The sequence below is a fragment of the Trachypithecus francoisi genome, unplaced genomic scaffold (assembly GCF_009764315.1).
Source record: "Trachypithecus francoisi isolate TF-2019V2 unplaced genomic scaffold, Tfra_2.0 Lachesis_group3, whole genome shotgun sequence".
Lineage (NCBI taxonomy): Eukaryota > Metazoa > Chordata > Mammalia > Primates > Cercopithecidae > Trachypithecus > Trachypithecus francoisi.
Genome location: NW_022681468.1, coordinates 70708942 through 70729401, shown reverse-complemented (window position 1 = coordinate 70729401; position 20460 = coordinate 70708942). Strand labels below are relative to the sequence as shown.

Sequence of the window (20460 nt, the reverse complement as noted above, 5' to 3'; positions counted from 1 at the left end):
AATCACTACCATGATTTTAGTAACTTCTTCAGCCTGGACAACATGGCGAAACCTCATCTCTACAAAAAATACAAAAATTAGCCAGGTGTGATGGTGCACGTCAGGTACTCAGGAGGCTGAGGTGGGAGGATCATCTGAGTCTGTAGTGAGCCGTGATTGTGCCACTGCACTCCAGCCTGGGTGATACGGTAAGGTCCTGTCTCAAAAAAAAAAAAACTTTATGCTTAGACTCAACCTAAAATGCATTTTTATCACCTTTTTTTCTTGTGCATTATTTTTGATGAAAATATATTGTCCTGTTTGACGGATAACTTAAAAAATATTCTCTATCAAAATATATATATGTAGCTATGTTAAAACCCTAAGAATGTCTTGATTATTTGATGAACATTCCTGTTTATCAAATTTTATTCAGATTCATTTTCCCAGCCTTAAGCAGAAATGGTTCAGTCCAAATTTACCTTTTTGGCTCTATATGTATCATTAAATGATAAATTTAGACTACATTATGTTTTCAAGTAGATAAATTATAATATTTGAATTTATTTTTGTCATAGTGCTACGATACAATTTATGTTACAAAGTGAAAGAAAGAAAAACTTGGCACACTGCCTTAGTGCCTTTTAGTTGAGCTATAACAGTTTGGAAATAATGACAAAAATATAAATGCCCAAAATAAAACCATTAGAATTTCTACGCTTTTATGTTGCTTTGAGTTGTTGATTTGTAATAAACTGCTCTTCAATTGCATATTTGTGTTAAAAATAACTTTTTAGGAAATACTTCCAGTTCAAGTTAGAATATAAGTTGTACTTTGAATTTTCAGTAAACGAAGAAATACATTTGTAAACTGCAAAAATATATTCTGCTTTGGCAACGAAAATTGTAATTTGAGGCCAGGCATGGTGGCTCACACCTGTAATCCCAGCACTTTGGGAGGCTGAGGTGGGTAGATCATGTGAGGTCGGAAGTTCGAGACTAGCCTGGCCAACATAGTGAAACCCCGGGTCTACTAACAATACAAAAATTAGCCGGGCGTGGTAGTGCACACCTGTAATCCCAGTTACTCGGGAGGCTGAGGCAAGGGAATTGCTTGAACCCAGGAAGCGGATGTTGCAGTGCGCCAAGATTGCGCCATTGCACTCCAGTGTGGACAAGACTCCGTTTCACAAAAAAAAAAAAAAAAGAAAAAGAAAATTGTAATTTGATATTTAAGTGCCATTTTGGAAAATAAAATCATGCATTTATGAATATTCCCCAAATTTTTAGTAGTAAAGATTGTTGATTGCCCTGCTTGCCAGTAAGAAGGAAGAGATTTTGAATACATATAATGCAGAACTGTGTTGTTTATGAATGCCAATTCATGAAGTCTTAACAATTGGTTCTTTTTGTTTTCAGTTTATGGCCGAATTTGGTTTTGCTGTTTTGGATTGTCTCAACTCCCTGCTGATAACACCATACAGTCAGATCATGTACTAACTTGTTTACTTCAGCAGCAGCCTAACTTGATTTTGTTACCAGGATACAGAACATTATGGATTTCCAACTAGTTTTTAAAGTGTAGATGGTTTTCAAATGATTATTTGTTTTTCAAATTTTTGTTTTTAGGTTCTAGTTATACAAAGGATAGGAAGTGTACAAGAACATTAGGCAGAGGATAAGGAGAAGAACTTTGACACAGAAGAGAGAGCAATATTTAATATTTGGGCCTGCTGTTGCTATGATGAAAAACATGTACGAGGTCATATAACTTTAGGGAGCATTTCTGAATTAACACTGGTATGAAAATGGAATTTAAAGTATCAAATGAAGGCTCCCATAGCCAAAATAATATATGTTTTGGTTTTGACCCCCACGTATTTGGGAAAACGGTCATGCTAAAACAACAATAAACCATGTACCTGCAGAACCTCAGACTTGTTTGATGTTGAAGTCATGCAGTAACTGCATGATTTTTTACTTTGGTTGAACATTGAGAAAGACGGAAAAAATCTTGGATGCTCCCCCTCTAACATACGCACACGACTTTAAGACACAGATAAAACACTCCTTTCATTTGTCAAGATGGAAGCTTACTACTGCCCTTTGCTCTCCTTCAGGTCTTTTCACTTAACATTTTCTACAGTTATACTTAAGTATTTCAGACAAGAATAAGCAAAAATCACGCCTGGGGCTCTTCTTTCGAGGGTATTTTGGCTGGACTGTCACCCACGTTAGGAATGGAAAGTGCAGCACAAGCCGTACATTTTACATTTTCGGCAACCACATCCCATCACTAGCCTTTGAAGTACGACACAGCTGTCCTCATTTTACAAATGCAGACACCGACGTCCTGCGGGGGTGACTGCCCCGGACGCAGCTGGTGAGGGGCTGCGCCGAGGTCCAGATGCCAGGCTTCAGGTACACGTACCAGGAATGACGTCACAGGCGGTGCCAGGCGGGGATCCACGAGCTCGGGATGCGTGCTTGGCCGGAAGCGACGCCTCGCAAAGCCCCGCCCCGCCCCGCGCGAGCCGGTAGTTGCGCCTCCCAGACTGCAGTCGGCCAGGTCTCCGGGTGCGAGGCCAGGCAGGCTAGGCGAGGCGCGGGCCGGCCCCGCCCCTCAGGCCGGCCCCACCCCTCAAGGCCCGCGAGTCACTTTCCCAGAGACTTGGCTGGGCGCGGCGCGAGGCGGGCGCGGCGGTGAGTCCCAGTTCCCGACAGCCGGGCTCGGCCAGCGACTGGGCGGGGAGGCCGAGGATGGAAGTGGGCTTATCGGCCATTACCCTCTTTCTCGCCAGCGCCAGCAGCCCTGTGGTGGCAACGACGATGGACCAGGAGCCAGTGGGCCGTGTGGAACGAGAAGCCGTCGCAGCTGCAGGACTTGCGGCCGCTGCGGCTTTCGGGGAATCTGCGGGGCAGGTAGGTGGGGCCGCCGACGCTGGCGTCTGGGGAGCCGAGCTGCCTCCTTGCCTTCTCCGCGGGCCGCTCTTTTGGCCTGCCTGGCCGTCCTCCGAGCAGGCCGCCCCCGTTTTGGAGTTCCTCCTCCCTGCACCCCTGTTGCTGCTCAGTGAGACCAGCTTGTGGGAAGGAGCGGCCTCCCACTCACTCACCAACCACTTGGCTGGCAACACAGCAGACTCTAGGGCGTCCTTAGGTTCCGGGGGTGATAGTCCAGCTTCTGGTCTACCAGAGGAAGAAGGAAGGTGTGTCCCCCAAAGGCTGTCCTTGCAGTAGCTGGAAGCCAGGTGAGGGCGGCTTCAACCACTTCTCAGTCTCTTCTAGTGCGAGCGCCTGCCTTGGCATCTGCCCTTTGCCTGGCATATGCCAAACGTTTACCGGCCTTAATTCACTGAATCCTTACAGTAACCGCTCGAGGTAGGTGTTATCCCCATTTCACCCCGAGGCAACTAAGTCTCCGTGCTGCGCCGTCCAACAGAAATAGAATGCAAGCTGCGTTGAAAATTGTGATTTCAAATTTTCCAGTAGCCACGTTTTAAAAAAAGTGAAACCGATGATATTAATTTTAATAGCATATCTTAATCTAATTTATCAAAAATTTCAATCTGTAATTACTATGAAAGTTATTTATTTATTTATTTATTTATTGAGACGGAGTCACTCTCTCCCGGGCTGGAGTGCAGTGGCGCGATCTCGGCTCTGCAAGCTCAGCCTCCGGAGTTTACGCCATTCTGCTGCCTCAGTCTCCGGAGTAGCTGGGACTACAGGCGCCCACCACCACGCCCGGCTAACTTTTTTATATTTTTAGTAGAGACGGGGTTTCACCGTGTTAGCCAGGATGGTCTAGATCTCCTGACCTCGTGATCCGCCCGCCTCGGCCTCCCAAAGTGCTGGGATTACAGGCTTGAGCCACCGCGCCCGGCCCCTATGAAAGTTACTAATGAAGTATTTGCATTCTCTTTTGGAGGGTTTTCTAAGTATTTTAAATCCTGGGTGCATTTTACACGTACAGCGTATCGCAGTTCTGGCTGACCACATTTCAAGTGCGCATTAGCCACATGTGGCTAGCGCTGGTTTAGAGAGTTAAGTCTTCAACTTTTCAGTATTAGACAAAAAGACACTTTGGGAGGCTGAGGCAGGTGGATCACTTGAGGTCAGGAGTTCGAGACCAGTCTGGCCAACATGGTGAAACCCCGTCTCTACTAAAAATACAAAAATTAGCCTGGCGTGGTGGCGCTTGCCTGTAGGCCCAGCTACTCGGGAGGCTGAGGCAGGAAAATCGCTTGAACCTGGGAGGTGGAGGTTGCAGTGAGGCGAGATCCCGCACTCCAGCCTGGAGACAGAGCTAAGACTCCGTCTCAAACAAACAAACAAACAAAAAGTTGCTTGAGTTGCTCATGTGTGTAACTCTTCCCATCCTCCATGAGTATGAAGCTTTTTCAGTAGCTTCGTTTTTGAGACTAAGTACCTGAATGTTAGTAAGAGATTTCCCCCAAACTGTGAGTATATCTCTGTGTGTCTCTTGTAAGATGTCATTTGCATTAACAAAAGCTTATCCAGCCTGGGCAACAGAGCAAGAACCCATCTCTTAAATAAAAAACTAAAAAAAAAAACCCAAAACAAAAAACACAACTTTCCTACATACCAGACTCTACATGGAATTTGTTTTTTCCCTCCTACTTAAGAAGGGATTCAGGGGAAAACATGAATTGATAGGGAAGCCACGTCATTTTCAGTTGAGTTGAGACCTGTTATTGGCGAGTACACTTACACCTAACCTTTGAGTCCACGGTGCTTCATATGTTTTTCAATTTGATTTTTCCTGTTGTTACTAGAATTGTTTTTTTTAAAAATCACTACCTCTGCCCTGGATCTAATAGCAAAGTAAACACACGTGTACTTACATACCAGCTAAGTGTTGTTTGAAGTGAGAGGCTCTTGGATTTGGGTTAGTGATATTATGTTGTTTTCACATTCTTGGTTAACAAATAATTACTTAAACAGTAAAGGAGGCTGTAGAACAAAAGATAAAAATGCACAGGAATACCCCACCACCACCCTTTCTTCATGTTGTCATTCCCCAAAGGTAACTATTAAGTTACCTTAAGTTTTGGTGTAGTCTCTCTGGAATTTTATGATTCAATATTATATATTTCTTATATATATTATTAAACATTAAATATTCTTATTTCTCATTAAACACCAATGAGTTCCATTTTCTCATTTGCCCTTTGTGCTTTTGGATTCACATTCCTGAATCAGAAACATATTTGGGAACTCCAGTTCTATGCCCAGGGGGTTGAGCACAGTAAGAGAGAAGAAGCCAGTGAAGTGGACATCTCAGGGGAGGGAGAGGCCGCTATCTTCCCAAGTTTGGCAGAACTGAGAAATCCCTAGTGCAATGTAGGGAAAGGGAGTAAGAGATAGGAGACAGGGCCAGGCGCGGTGGCTCAAGCCTGTAATCCCAGCACTTTGGGAGGCCGAGACGGGCGGATCACAAGGTCAGGAGATCGAGACCATCCTGGCTAACATGGTGAAACCTCGTCTCTACTAAAAAATACAAAAAACTAGCCGGGCGACGTGGCGGGCGCCTGTAGTCCCAGCTGCTTGGGAGGCTGAGGCAGGAGAATGGCGTAAACCCAGGAGGCGGAGCTTGCAGTGAGCTGAAACCTGGCCACTGCACTCCAGCCTGGGCGGCAGAGCGAGACTCCGTCTCAAAAAAAAAAAAAAAAAAGGAGACAGGATCTAGAATTAGGCCTCCAAACAGGCCATCCAGTACCTGTTGTGACATTCCTTTTTTGTTTTTTTTTTTTGTTTTTAAGACGGAGTCTCACTCTGTGGCCCAGGCTGGAGTGCAGTGGCGTGATCTCGACTCACTGAAACCTCCGCCTCCCGGGTTCATGCAATTCTCCTGCCTCAGCCTCCTGAGTAACTGGGATTACAGGCGCATGCCACCACGTCCAGCTAATTTTTGTATTTTTAGTGGAGATGGGGTTTCACCATCTTGGTCAGGCTGGTCTTGAACTCCTGACCTTGGATTCACCTGCCGTCTCAGCCTCCCAAAGTGCTGGGATTACAGACATGAGCCACTGCGCCTGGCCTTCTGTTGTGACATTCTATCCAGCAGCTTCTCTGAATAGACTTTTAACCAGAATCTCAGCCTCAGTGTTTTTAAACGAGTTCAAATTTCAGTACCACTCAGTGATTGATTTATTTGGCACCTCTGTTACCAAGCACAGTAATGTGCCAGGAACTCTAGGCTGAAAGATATAGCAGTACCTACCCCCCATGTTGCTAATAGCCTAGTTGGGGAAGATGACAAAGAATACATTCCAAGTCTAATATGTGTTTTAAAGAAGTCTGGGTGCCGTGGGAGTATATTTAAAAAATTGCCATTAAAACCAGATCCTGGGCTGGGTGGGGTGGCTCACGCCTATAATCCCAGCACTTTGGAAGGCTGAGGTGAGTGGATCACTTGAGGTCAGGAGTTGGAGACTAGCCTGGCTAACATGATGAAATCCCCATCTCTACTAAAAATACAAAAATTAGCTGGGCATTGTGGCTCACACCTGTAGACCCAGCTACTTGGGAGGCTGAGGCAGGAGAATCGCTGAAACCCAGGAGGTAGAGGTTGCACTGAGCCAAGATCGCGCGACGGCGCTACAGCCTGGATGACAGAGCAAGACCCCTTTTCAAAAAAGAAGAAAACAGATCCTGAGAATAAAGATAAGCACATTTATAGTTTGGTTAACTATAAAATGGAGTAAAATGTTAATTGACATGGTACCTCATAATTTCCTGGTGCTGTGAAACTATCTTTCAGATCTTTGGAGTTTGTTATGGAATTTGCATAATTGGCAGTGAAAATTTTCTTACTTGCAGATTTATAAAATGAAGCATTTGGAAAATTCACAGTGTAACTTTTTTTGTTTTTTGAGACAGAATTTCACTCTGTTGCCCAGGCTGAAGTGTATGGCACGTTCTTAGTTCACTGCAACCTCTGCCTCCCAGGTTCAAGTGATTCTCCTGCCTCAGCCTCCTGTGTAGCTGGGATTATAGGCACGCTCCACCACACCTGGCTAATTTTTGTGTTTTTTTAGTAGACATGGGGTTTCACCATGTTAGCCAGGGTGGTCTTACTCCTGACCTCAAGTTGTCTGCCCGCCTCAGTCTCCCAAAGTGCTGGGATTACAGGCATGAGCCACGGTGCCCAGCCACAGTGTGACTATTATTTGTAATTATTGGATTTCTGGTTCAAGTTGATGTTTGAAAAATAAAAAAAAAGAAAAATATTTAAAAAATATAATTGTTGGGAATTTTGTACCAAATGATTTTCTGGTTCGTTTTACCTGTTAGTGCTTCCTTCATTGCTCTCCACCCCCACCTCCCACGTAGAGGTTGGAATCATTATCCCTAATCTGAAATACTCTAAAATCTGAAGCTTTTTGAGCACTGACATCCCTTCCTTTGCCTGTGTCATAGAAGGAAAAAATTAAGCCAATGAAAGATTGCTAAAGGGAACAGTGAGAAGCCTCTTCTGTCCTGGGGGTGGGATAGGGTGGGGCATGGTGGTATATTGTGAAGGATCTGAGCTCTCTATTCACTGACTGGAGCTGTTGCATTGACATTAGATCCATCCAGTTAGTAGGATGACTGGAGATGTAACTTAGCTCATCTATCTTTCCTTTGCATAGGAAATTAAGGGATCCAAAAAGCAGAGTCATGGTCCAAAAGGAAACGTTGATGTCAGGACAACCATAGTCACATTTTATCTCAAGGGGAAACATGAGACTGGGTAGGGATGGCTATCAGTGCCTGGGAACTGGTGGGTGTTGGGGATGGGTAAAAGAAAGGTGTCCTGGGTGAACTACTTGTTTATTTTTTCATGGACACAATAAATGGCCTGATCTTCCCTTGTTAAGGGCTGGGATTTGTTTGAACCCTCAGGACAGGCTAGAGAGAATTGTGACTTTTTTTCATTTAATACATAGATAGCCTATGTTACCAAATTTTATTTTTTCAGATAGTTTATTATTTTTATTTTTTGAGATGGAGTCTCGCTCTGTTACCCAGACTGGAGTGCAGTGGCACAATCTCAGCTCACTACGACCTCCACCTCCTGGGTTCAAGTGATTCTCCTTCCTCAGCTTCCCGAGTACCTGGGACTACAGGTGCGTTCCACCATGCCCAGCTAATTTTTGTTTTTTTAGTGGAGACAGGGTTTCATCATGTTGGCCGGGCTGGTCTCCAACTCCTGACATCAGGTTACCCACCTGCCTTAGCCCCCCAAATTGCTGCCATTATAGGCCTGAGCCGCAGCACCCAGCCTTATTTTTATTTTTTTGAGATAGTCTGACTCTGTTGCCCAGGCTGGAGTGCAGTGGTGCGATCTCGGCTCACTGTAGCCACCACCTCCTGGGTTCAAGTGATTCTCATGCCTCAGCCTCCCAAGTAGCTGGAATTACAGATGTTTTACCACCATGCCTAGCTGATTTTTGTATTTTTAGTAAAGGTGGGGTTTTGCCATGTTGGCCAGCCTGGTCTCGAACTCCTGACCTCGTGTGATGCTCCTGCCTCAGCCTCCCAAAGTGCTGGGATTACAGGTGTGAGCTACCACGCCTGGCCTGTTACCAAATTTTCATGATCTGCGGTTCAGATCCTGGCTAATAACTAAACTTAGATTTGGGAGGTAAAAGGCAGAGAAGAATCATATCTGTTTTCTAAGAAGGACCTTAGAAGTCCTTCTTAGAAAGGGCTTTCTTAAGAGAAAACAATGTATAAAAATTGTTTTTTCTTTCTTAAGAGAAAACAATGTATAAAAATTTCTCTTAAGTCCTTTCTTAAGAGAAAACTGTATAAAAATAAAGTAGCTTATACTTGCATAACTGGGCAGTACGAGTTCACTATTTTTATCAGTATAATCCTTTCTTTGCAACAGCAATTCAAAGAGCGTTTCCAGTGGTTGAACAGCAGTCATGGGTTTAAATTATGTTTGCTTATAACCATAAGAATCTTTATAGAGAACAAAATGTTTGTACTCTGGACTATCCTAGAGAATTCTACGAACATAGACTCTAATCATGACAGTAGTCCTGTATATGCAAAAAGAATAAAAGCCCTCTTTTGACTACTCCCTTGCCTGCACCTTCTCCCCCATCTTAGTTTCTATCCATGGGGTAACCACTGTTGCCAGATTTTTCTTCACAATTGTGTGTAGTGTACCTTTTTGAAATCTGGAAGTTTAAACTTCAGTCAGTTTTCTTAGGAGTTTAAACTTGAGGCAAGAGGACAATGAAAAGAAGCTGTTCACCATCTCCCACTATATATATATACACACATACATATACATATATATACATACACACACATATATGTATAGTATAAATATATAGGAGTAAAATTTGTATTAGAATTCCAACTCAGGCACAGTTACTCATGCCTGTAATCCTAAAACTTCGGGAGGCTGAGGTGGGAGGATTGCTTAAGGCCAGTAGTTGGAGACCAACCTGGGCAACATAGCCAGACACTGTCTCTATAGAAAAAAAAAGTAGCCAAGTGTGGTGGTACGCTCCTATAGTCCCAGGTACCCAGGAGGTGAACGTGGAAGGATCACCTGAGGCCAGGAATTTGAGATTGCAGTGAGCCATGATTGAACCACTGCACTCCAGCCTAGGCAACAGCCAGACCCTGTCTGGGGGGAAAAAAAAATTCCATAGACTACTATAGTTTAAGAACTTGTGAAATCTTTTTACTATCAGAAATCTCTTTTGTTACATATGTATTACTGGCCAAGACATCTGGAAGTTCAGAGATAAAACACTGATAATCTGCTTTCCAGATTTGGTTTACAAATGGGTTTTATTTGGTCTGCCGTAGTCTTGCCACTGTACTCCACCCTGGGCAACAGAGTGAGACCCTGTCTCAAAACAAACCAAAACTTCTTAAAGATTTGTTTGTTTCTCTACTACAATAAACTTACCAAAAGTTTTTCACGTGTGATGAAAGAAAATTAATCTCACTTGAAACTCTCATTTTCTTAAAATATTGTCGATATAGATGAGTAATGAAAGAGGCTTTGAAAATGTAGAACTGGGAGTCCTAGGAAAAAAGAAGAAAGTCCCAAGGAGAGTCATCCACTTTGTTAGTGGCGAAACCATGGAAGAATACAGCACAGATGAAGATGAAGTTGATGGCCTGGAGAAGAAAGATGTTTTGCCTTCTGTTGATCCGGTAGGTTTGGTATTGATGATTCTTTCCTCAGTGGGCTTTGTTTGATTTATTTTTTTTCCCTAAACATTGAGTGGAAGGGACCTTTTGAGGTTTAAATCAACTATATTCTTATAAAATTATGTATGGTGATTTTGATAGAAAATAATATTTTTACATGATATGGATGGATATATTTCCAGCATTTCAGTAGCCTGAAACAGCTTGTTTTTCAGTGTCAGAGTACTTTGTTAATATGGGTAGATTTAAGATTGATCAGCTGGGCATGGTGGCTGACACCTGTAATCCCAGCACTTTGGGAGGCCGAGGCTGGTGGATCACCTGAGGTCAGGAGTTTGAGAATAGCCTGGCCACCATGGCAAAATACCATCTCTACTAAAAATACAAAAAAGTAGCTGGATGTATTGGTGGACACCTGTAATCCCAGCTACCTGGGAGGCTGAGGCAGGAGAATTGCTTGAATCTGGGAGGTGGAGGTTGCAGTGAACCAATATCGCATCATTGCACTCCAGCCTGGGGGACAGAGCGAGACTCTGTCTCAAAAAAATATTTATCTTACTAAATTGAGTGCTTGAATCCCAATTCCTTTGATCTAAGGACTGTACTGCCATGATAGTTTCCACCCAAAACTTAGGGAGTTGTCAGCTTTTTAAAATATTGCCTTAACAGGAGAATGGCATGAATCTGGGAGGCGGAGCTTGCAGTGAGCCGAGGTCACGCCACTGCACTCCAGCCTGGGCAACAGAGTGAGACTCCGTCTCAAAAACAAAACGAAACAAAACAAAATTTTGCCTCAAGTTTTGATTGGAAGATAGGAATATACATTTCTGAACTTTGTGTGCCTTATCAACTGACTTGGAGAATTTCTAAATTATACAAGATGTGACTATAAAATTATGAGACTAGCTATATATTTATAAAGAAATTTTTATTTATTTTTAAAGAAATGCCCTTCGAGTAATTATTTTGAGAGTCCAGGTAATCACATATTTACTGATTTTCTAACAGGTACTATTTTAGGCGCCAGTGATACAGCAGTGGGTGATATAAATTTCTGCTCTCATATACTAGTGAGAAGACAGGCAGTAAATAAATATGTACGATAATTACCAGGCTAAGAAAAGTGCTATAAAGAAAATTGAGTATAGTGACAGCATAGAGAATTATTTATATTTGACTTTAAAAATGTTATTCATTTTCATCAGATTTGGCTTTAAATATTTGGCTATTAGAAAATCATGCTGGGTGCGATGGCTCACGCCTGTAATCCCAGCACTTTGGGAGGCTGAGTCGGGCAGACCACCTGAGGTCGGGAGTTCAAGACCAGCCTGACCAACATGGAGAAACCCCATCTCTATTAAAAATACAAAAAAATTAGCCAGGCCTGGTGCCACATGCCTGTAATCCCAGCTACTCGGGAGGCTGAGGCAGGAGAATCACTTGAACCTGGGAGGCGGAGGTTACAGTGAGCCAAGATCGTGCCATTGCACTCCAGCCTGGGCAACAAGAGCGAAACTTGGTCTCAAAAATAAAAAATAAATAAAACATAAAAAATAAAAAATGATGAGCAGGTCAGGAGCAGTGGCTCACACCTGTAATCGCAGCACTTTGGGAGGCCAAGGTGGGTGGGTCACCTGAGGTCAGCAGTTCAAGACCAGCCTGACCAACATGGTGAAACCCTGTTTCTACTAAAAATGTAAAAAATTAGGCAGGTGTGATGGCAGCCACCTGTAATCCCAGCTACTCCGGAGGCTGAGGCAGAATTGCTTCAACCCGGGAAGCAGAGGTTGCAATGAGCCGAGATTGTACCGTTGTACTCCAGTCTGGTCAACTAGAGTGAAACTCCATTTCAAAAAAAAAAACAGATTTTCTACACAAAAAAATTCAAAGGATTGTGCAGTATACTCTGAAGGTAGTTCCAAATGCAGGTAGAATATTAAAGAGGTATTTCATGCAATGGAAGAATTGTTGGAATAAATGTCTTCTTTTTAATTACTTTGAAGGGTTAATTCATGTTTATCTGTATATATTTGTGTGTATTTGCTTATGTTTTTAAAAGTCATTGTCTCAAAAGGTGGCCTATATTTACATAGAAGCAGAATAAACACAGTTATAAAAAGAATGTATCTATTACTTTACTAAAGATTTACACCTTTTTTAAACCTTTATTGAGATACAGTTTACGTACTATATAACTCAACCATTTATATTTTACAATGTAGTGATTTTAATTATTCACAGATAATTATGTATGGATGTATATAGCACAACCGTTGCCATAGTCAATTTTAGTACATTTACACCACCTCAAAAGGAAACTTGAGATTTCTAATCAGAATAAGTGAAAGATAAGTAAATAAAAAGAAACCACATACCTTTTAGCTATCACCCCTTATCCTCCATCCCACCTGCCACCAGTAATCTACTTTCTGTCCATAGATTTTCCTACTTTATATGAATGGACTCATCTGTGGTCTTTTACTTATAATGTTTTTAAGGTTCATTTATATTATAGCATGTGTCAGTACTTCATTCCTTTTTATGGTCAAGTAATCCATTATATGGATATGTTATACATTTTATTTATCCATTTGTAGCTATTGGATATTTAGGTTGTTTTTGCCTTTTTTTTGAGACAAGTCTGACTCTGTTGCCCAGGCTGGAGTACAGTGGCATGATCTTGGCTCACTGCAGCCTCCGCCTCCCAGGTTCAAGTGACTCTCCTACCTCAGCCTCCCTACGAGTGGGTGGGATTACAGGCACCTGCCACCATGCCTGGCTAATTTTTTGTACTTTTAATAGAGACAGAGTTTCACCATGTTGGTCAGGCTGGTCTCGAACTCCTGACCTTAAGTGATCCACCCACTTTGGCCTCCCAAAGTGTTGGGATTATAGATGTGAGCCACTGTGCCTGGCTTATTTCTACCTTTTTTGAGTTGTTATGAGTAATGCTGCTATGAACAGTCTTGTACTGGGTTTTGTGTGGATGTGTATTTTCATTTTTTAGGGGTACATAACTAGGACTAGAATTGCTGGGTCATGCGATAACTCTGGTTTTTTTTTTTTTGTTTGTTTTTTGAGACAGGGTCTCTGTCACTCAGGCTGGAGTGCAGTGGCACAGTTGTGGCTCATCGAAGCCTCTGCCTCTTGGGTTTAAGCAATTCTCGTACCTCAGCCTTCCAAGTAGGTGGGATTGCAGGCATACACCTCCATGCCCGGCTAATTTTTGTATTTTTTTTTAGTAGAGATGCAGTTTCACCATGTGGTTAAGCTGGTCTGGAACTCCTGCCTCAGCCTGCCAAAGTGCTGGGATTACAGGCATGAGCCACCGCACCCAGCTCTGACTCTATGTTTAAATATTTGCGGAACTGGCAGACTGTTTTCCAAAGTGGCTACACTAGTTTAAATTCCTACCAGCAGTGTGTAAGGATAATGATTTCTCCACATATTCAACATCACTTGTTATTATGTGTCTTTTTATTTTTTTGTTCTCTTGTGCCTTCGGCTATGTATCTTCTTGATTTTAGCAATCCTAGTGAATGTGTGATTTCATTGTGGTTTTGATTTACATTTCCTTGATGGTCATTGATGTTGAGCATCCTTTCAGGTGCATATTGGCCGTTTGTATATCTTCCTTTGCTTATTTTGATTAGGTTATTTATTTGTTAGTTTTATTTTTATTTTTTGAGATGGAGTCTAGCTTTGTCACCCAGGCTGGAGTGCAGTGGCGTGATCTCGGCTCACTGAAACCTCTGCCTCCCCTGTTCCAACAATTCTCCTGCCTCAGCCTCCCGAGTAGCTGGGACTATAGGAATGCCCCACCACACCCAGCTAAATTTTGTATTTTTAGTAGAGACATGCTTTTACTATGTTGGCCAGGCTGGTCTTTCTTGACCTCAAGTGATCTGTTCACCTTAGCTTCTCAAAGTGCTGGGATTACAGGCGTGAGCCACTGTGCCTGGCCAATTATTTTTTATTTTTTATTGTTATTTTTTGAGATAGAGTCTCGCTCTGTGACCCAGGCTGGAGTGCAGTAGTGAGATTTTGGCTCACTGCAACCTCCGCCTCCTGGGTTCAAGCAATTCTCCTGCTCCAGGTTACCGAGTAGCTGGGGCTACAGGCACATGCCACAACATCTGGCTACTTTTTTTTGTATTTTTAGTAGAGATGGGGTTTCAACATGTTGGTCAGGCTGGTCTTGAATTCCTGACCTCAAATGATCCCCCGCCTCAGCCTCCCAAAGTGCTGGGATTACAGGTGTGAGCCACTGTGCCCAGCCTTCATTATTTTTTAAATGTTCACAAGACTTCTGCTGTGAAGCCTCCTTGGCTTTTCTTTGTGGGTAGTTTTTTTGATTACTAATTCAGTCTCTTCACTTGCTATAGGGCTATTAAGATTGTTCCTTCTTGAGTCAGTTGTGTATGAGTTTGTGTCTTTCTAGGAATTTGTCCATTTTATCTGTTATCTAATTTATTGGCATATAGTAGTATTTTGTTATGATTCTTTTTATTTTTCATAAGGTTTATTTTCCTTTTCTTTTTAGATTCTAGTAATTTTGGGTGTTTCCTCTTTCTTTTTTGGTCAGTCTAGCTAAAGGTTTGCCAATTTTGTTGATCTTTTCTGAGAACCACCTTTTGGTTTCATGATTGTTGTTTTTCTATTCTGTATTAATTTCTGCTCTTGCCTGTATTCTTTCCTTCCTTCTGTTTGCTTTAGGTGTAGTTTGTATTTCATTTTCCAGTGTCGTAGGGCAGAAGGCTAGGTTATTGTTCTTTCTTAATTGGGTGTTTACGAATACAAGTTTCCCTTTAAGTACTGCCTTAGTTTTATTCCATAAATTTTTGTTGTTCTTGTTTACAAATGGGGTCCTGCTATATTGCCTAGGCTGGCTTCGAACTCATGGGCTCAGGTGATCCTCCTGCTTCAGCCTCAGAAGTAGCAGGGTTTACAGATTTGCATCACCATGCCCTGCTTCCCATAAGCTTTTGTATGTTATATGTTCTTTTTTTTGAGACAGAGTCTCACTCTGTCGCCCAGGCTGGAGTGCCCTGGCATGGTCTTGGTTCACTGCAACCTCTGCCTCCTGGGTTCAAGCAATTCTTCTGCTTCAGCTTCCCGAGTAGTTGGGATTACAGACGCATGCCACCATGCCAAATTAATTTTTTGTATTTTTAGTAGAGACAGGGTTTCACCATATTGGCCAGGCTGGTCTCAAACTCCTGACCTTAGGTGATCTGCACGCCTTGGCCTCCCAAAGTGCTGGAATTACAGGTGTGAGCCACTGTGCCCGGCCTATACCTTCATTTTTATTTAAAGTATTTTCCTTTTTTTTTCTTTTGATTTTCTTCCTTGACCCATTGGTTATTTAGAAGTACGTTGTTTACTTCCCACATATTTGTGAGTTTGTCTGTTTTTTTTCTTTTATTGATTTCTGATTTCACTCCATTCTGATCAGAGAACATACTTTATGTTATTTGGCCCTTTAAATTTACTGACCTTTGTTTTATAGCCTGCCTAGTAGGTGGTCTGTCTTAGAGAATGTTCCATATGTACTTGAGAAGAATGTATATTCTTTTGTTGAAAGTATTGTTCTATAGGTGTCTGTGAGGTCTAATTGATTTTATAGTATTGTTCAAGCTTTCTGTTTTCTTGCTGATTGTCTGCCCAGTTGTCCTATTTATTATTGTTATTTTTCGAGACAGAGTTTCACTCTTGTTGCCTAGGCTGGAGTGCAGTGGCGCAATTTCAGCTCACTGCAACCTCTGTCTCCCAGGTTCAAGTGATTCTCATGCCTCAGCCTCCCAAGTAGCTGAGATTACAGGTGTGCACCTGGCTAAGTTTTGTATTTTTATTTTATTTTATTTTTTTTTTTGAGACGGAGTCTCGCTGTGTCGCCCAGGCTGGAGTGCAGTGGCGCGATCTCAGCTCACTGCAAGCTCCGCCTCCCGGGTTCCCGCCATTCTCCCGCCTCAGCCTCCCGAGTAGCTGGGACTACAGGCGCCCGCCACTGCGCCCGGCTAGTTTTTTGTATTTTTTAGTAGAGACGGGGTTTCACCGTGTTAGCCAGGAGGGTCTCGATCTCCTGACCTCGTGATCCGCCCGCCTCGGCCTCCCAAAGTGCTGGGATTACAGGCTTGAGCCACCGCGCCCGGCCTAGTTTTGTATTTTTAATAGAGATGGGGTTTCACCGTGTTGGCCAGGATGGTCTCAATCTCTTGACCTCATGATCCACCCACCTTGGCCTCCCAAAGAGCTGGTATTACAGGTGTGAGCCACTGCGCCCATCCGCTATTTATTATTAAAAATGAGATATTGCAGTCTTCAGCTATGATTGTTGAATTGTCTATTTCTCCCTCTCTTTCTGTCAGATTTGTTTCATGTATTTTGGTATTCTGTTATTAAATTAACTGCATATGTATTTATAATTTCATATCTTCCTGATAGATTGACCCCTTTATCATTATAAAATGTCCTTCTTTACCTCTAGTTACATTTTTTGTTTTAAAGTCTATTTTAGGCCTGGCATGGTGTCATGCCTGTAATCCCAGCACTTTGGGAGGCTGAGGCAGAGGGATTTCTTGAGCCCAGGAGTTTGAGACCAGCCTGGGAAATGTAGTGAGACCTTGTTTCTACAAAAGATAAAAAAATTAGCCATGCGTGGTGGCACACACCTGTGGGCCCAGCTACTTGGAGAGCTGAGTTGGGAGGATCGCTGGAGCCCAGAAGGTTGAGGCTGCAGTCAACTGTGATCTCACCACTACACTCCAGTCTAGGTGACAGAGTAAGATCTTGCCTCAGAAAAAATAGTCTGTTTTGTCTGCTACTGATATTGCCATGTAAGCTTTCCTTTTTTTTTTTTGAGATGGAGTCTCACTCTGTTGCCCAGGCTGAAGTGCAGTGGCGTGATCTCGGCTCACTGCAAGCTCCGCCTCCCGAGTTCACGCCATTCTCCTGCCTCAGCCTCCCGAGTAGCTGGGATTACAGGTGCGTGCCACCATACTCAGCTAATGTTTTCTATTTTTAGTAGAGATGGGGTTTCACCATGTTAGCCAGGATAGTCTCAATCTCCTGACCTTGTGATCCACCTGCCTTGGCCTCCCAAAGTGCTGAGATTATAGGTGTGAGCCACCGCGCCTGGCCAGTGTGAGCTTTCTTATAGTTTGTTTTGTATATCTTCTTCCATCCCTTTTACTGTCAGTCTGTTTGTACTTTTTAATCTCAATTATCTCTTGTAGGCAGTATATAGTTGGATCTTGTTTTTTTAATCCAATCTAACAATCTCTGTCCTTTGATTTGGTTGTTAATCCATTCATATTTTATGTTGATTTAGTTGGATTTACCTCTGCCATTTTACCTTTTATTTTCTATGTCTCATGTCTTTTTGCTCTTTTCTTTTCTACTGTTATCTTTAGGATTAAGTGAATATTTTCTACAGAAGCATTTACTTTTTTTTTTTTTTTTTTTTTTTTTGAGACGGGGTCTCGCTCGTCGCCAGGCTGGAGTGCAGTGGCGTAATCTCGGCTTGCTGCAACCACCGCTTCCCTGGTTCAGGTGATTCTTCTGCCTCAGCCTCCCAAGTAGCTGGGATTTTTGTGTTTTTTACTTTTTGTATTTTAGTAGATGGGGTTTCACCATGTAGGTCAGGCTGGTCTCGAACTCCTGACCTCGTGATCCATCTGCCTCAGCCTCCCAAAGTGCTGGGATTACAGGCGTAAGCCACCATGCTCCGTCAATTTTGTGGTTTTAATAGAGACAACCAAGCTGGTCTTGAACTTCTAACCTCAAATGATCCACCTTCCTTGGCCTCCCAAAGTGCTAGGATTACAGGAGTGAGCCACTGCGCCCGGCGGTTTTTTTTTTTTTTTTTTTAAGATGGAGTTTCACTCTTATCACCCAGGCTGGAGTGTAGTGACGCGATCTTGGTTCACTGTAACCTCTGCCTGCTGGATTCAGGTGATTCTCCTGCCTCAGCCTCTGGAGTAACTGGGCTTACCGGCACGTACCGCCACTCCCAGGCTAATTTCTGTATTTTTAGTAGAGATTGGGTTTCACCATGTTGGCCAGGCTGGTCTGGAACTCGTGACCTCATTTGATCCACCTGCCTTGGCCTCCCAAAGTGCTGGGATTACAGGCATGAGCCACCGCGCCTGGCCAGTTTTTGTTTTGTTTTTAATAATTTCTGTCTCTTTTTTGGTACTCTCTACTTGATGTGATACTGTTATACCTTCCTTTATTTTTAATTTATTATTTTCTTAGGTCTTCAAATATTTTTAAAAGCTATTTGATTTTTTTTTTCTGTTAAATCCAGCATCTTGTCACTCTCATAGGTATTTTTTGTTGCCTGATTTTTTTTTTCCTGTGTGTGGGTCATACTTCTCTGTTTCTTTGCATGTCTCATAATTTTTTGTTGGAAACTAGATATTTTAGATTATATATTATAGCAACTCCGGGTACTGCACCCCCACATCTTGTCATTGTTATTTGCCTATTTGTTTAGTGACTGCTGTGTTGTTTTAGTGAAGTCTATTCTCCACTCCTATTCTTTCCTGCAAATTAGCTAGCCTACAGTTTAGCCTGTATTTTTATTGAATCTAAGAATCTTCTCCCAGTTACAGTAGTCCCCCCTTTATTTGTGGTTTTACTTTTTTTTTTTTTTTTTTTTGAGATGGAGTCTTGCTCTGTCGCCTAGGCTGAAGTGCAGTGGCCAGATCTCAGCTCACTCCAAGCTCCGCCTCCCGGGTTTACACCATTCTCCTGCCTCAGCCTCCTGAGTAGCTCGGATTACAGGCGCCCGCCACCTCGCCCGGCTAGTTTTTTGTATTTTTTAGTAGATACGGGGTTTCCCCGTGTTAGCCAGGATGGTCTCGATCTCCTGACCTTGTGATCCGCCCGCCTCGGCCTCCCTAAGTGCTGGGATTACAGGCTTGAGCCACCGCGCCCAGCCGGTTTTACTTTTTGTGGTTACCCATGGCCAGTTGTGCTCTGAAAATATTAAATGGAACATTCCAGAAATAAACAATTGATAAACTTCAAGTTGATCACCATTCTGAGTAGCATCAGAAAATCTCATACTGTCACACAGAATACCTCCATCAGAAGAAGAAGGGTGAATACAGTACAACATGATATTTTGGGAGACCACATTCATGTAACTATTATTACAGTGTATTGTGATAATTATTCTATTATTAGCTATTCTTAATCTCTTACTGTGACTAATCTATAAATTAAACTTTATCATAGGTATGTGTATATAGGAAAAAACATAGTATAGGGTTCAGTATTATCCGCAGTTTCAGTCATCCATGGGAGGTCTTGGAACACAGCCCCTGCAGATAAAGGGGGACCACTGTACCTTTTGCTGCAATCTCCAGTGTTTTTGAGAACACCCTTAGCTTTGGACTTTTCTTAAGTGTGTTGCAAATGAAGTCAGTTCCTTTGGGAAGAGATTAGGAGTTGTCTGTTTTGTTTCCTGTCCTGGCTGGCTCCTCTACCCCAGCCCTGCCCTTCTGCCTCTCAGGGCAATCTCTGAGCCAAGGTTTTGAAGCTGGGGTTGGGGACAATGGCTCATTTCTGTCTGAATAACACCTTCACTTTAGGAGCTGAGCATTTATGGGAGGTGGGGTTAGTAGCTTTAAGTATTTTTGACTTGCCTCTGCTGGTGTAGAACCATTGCTTTATGAACTAGGTAAAGGTGCTCAGGGCCCTGGTGTTCTCAGTGGTGCCATGCTCAAGGTAGAGCCTCCATTCTCTGAGTGGAGCTGGTAGAAGAAAAGATCACCCCCTGTCAACCACACTTTACTGGAAATTGGCCTCAGTAATAGATGAGAAGTGCTGGTTAATATTCTGTTTCTCCTGAGAAGAAAACCCAACTGGAAGCTGAGGGGAGGGGGATCCCTGTATTCTTGGCCATACCAGTCTGAAGTGTAGTTTCTGCCTTCCTTTGCTGGGAGGGTGCTGAGAGGGAGTGGTCTTATTTAGTTCAGTTACCATAGACGTTTGCTTTTCTTACCAAAGTTTCATAGATTTTCTTGAATAGATGTTTGGTCATTTATATGCCATTAAGACCATTTCCAGGGGCTTTAAATGTTTATTTATTTATAAATTTCATTAGTTTTACTGAGAAGTGGGTCCAGAGTTCCTCATGCTGTTATGATAGAGATCTATATCCACTCTTAAAATCTTTAATGACCATGTATATAGCATATGCATGTTGGAATTTCCCTGAATTATGAAGCTCAATCCAACAGATCCCTGAGTGATAAGAAACCTGTTTATATTTTCTTTACTGAG

General features: G+C 42.7%; 1 protein-coding gene across 5 annotated transcripts in view; it reads left to right on the top strand.

The window, feature by feature from the left end:
* The first annotated feature begins 1292 nt into the window (after positions 1-1292).
* Positions 1293-20460, top strand: part of FAM177A1 (family with sequence similarity 177 member A1) — a 42175-nt gene continuing 23007 nt past the window's right edge. The window contains exons 1-3 of one of the 5 annotated variants that reach the window (XM_033188297.1): positions 1386-2682; positions 2781-2901; positions 9997-10170. In XM_033188297.1, coding sequence (XP_033044188.1) covers positions 2459-2682; positions 2781-2901; positions 9997-10170 — 519 coding nt within the window. In that variant the 5' untranslated portion in view covers positions 1386-2458. Of the gene's footprint in view, positions 2902-7527; positions 7736-9996; positions 10171-20460 lie in introns of those variants that run through there. The other 4 variants (XM_033188294.1, XM_033188295.1, XM_033188296.1 and 1 more) reach the window with 4 other exon arrangements.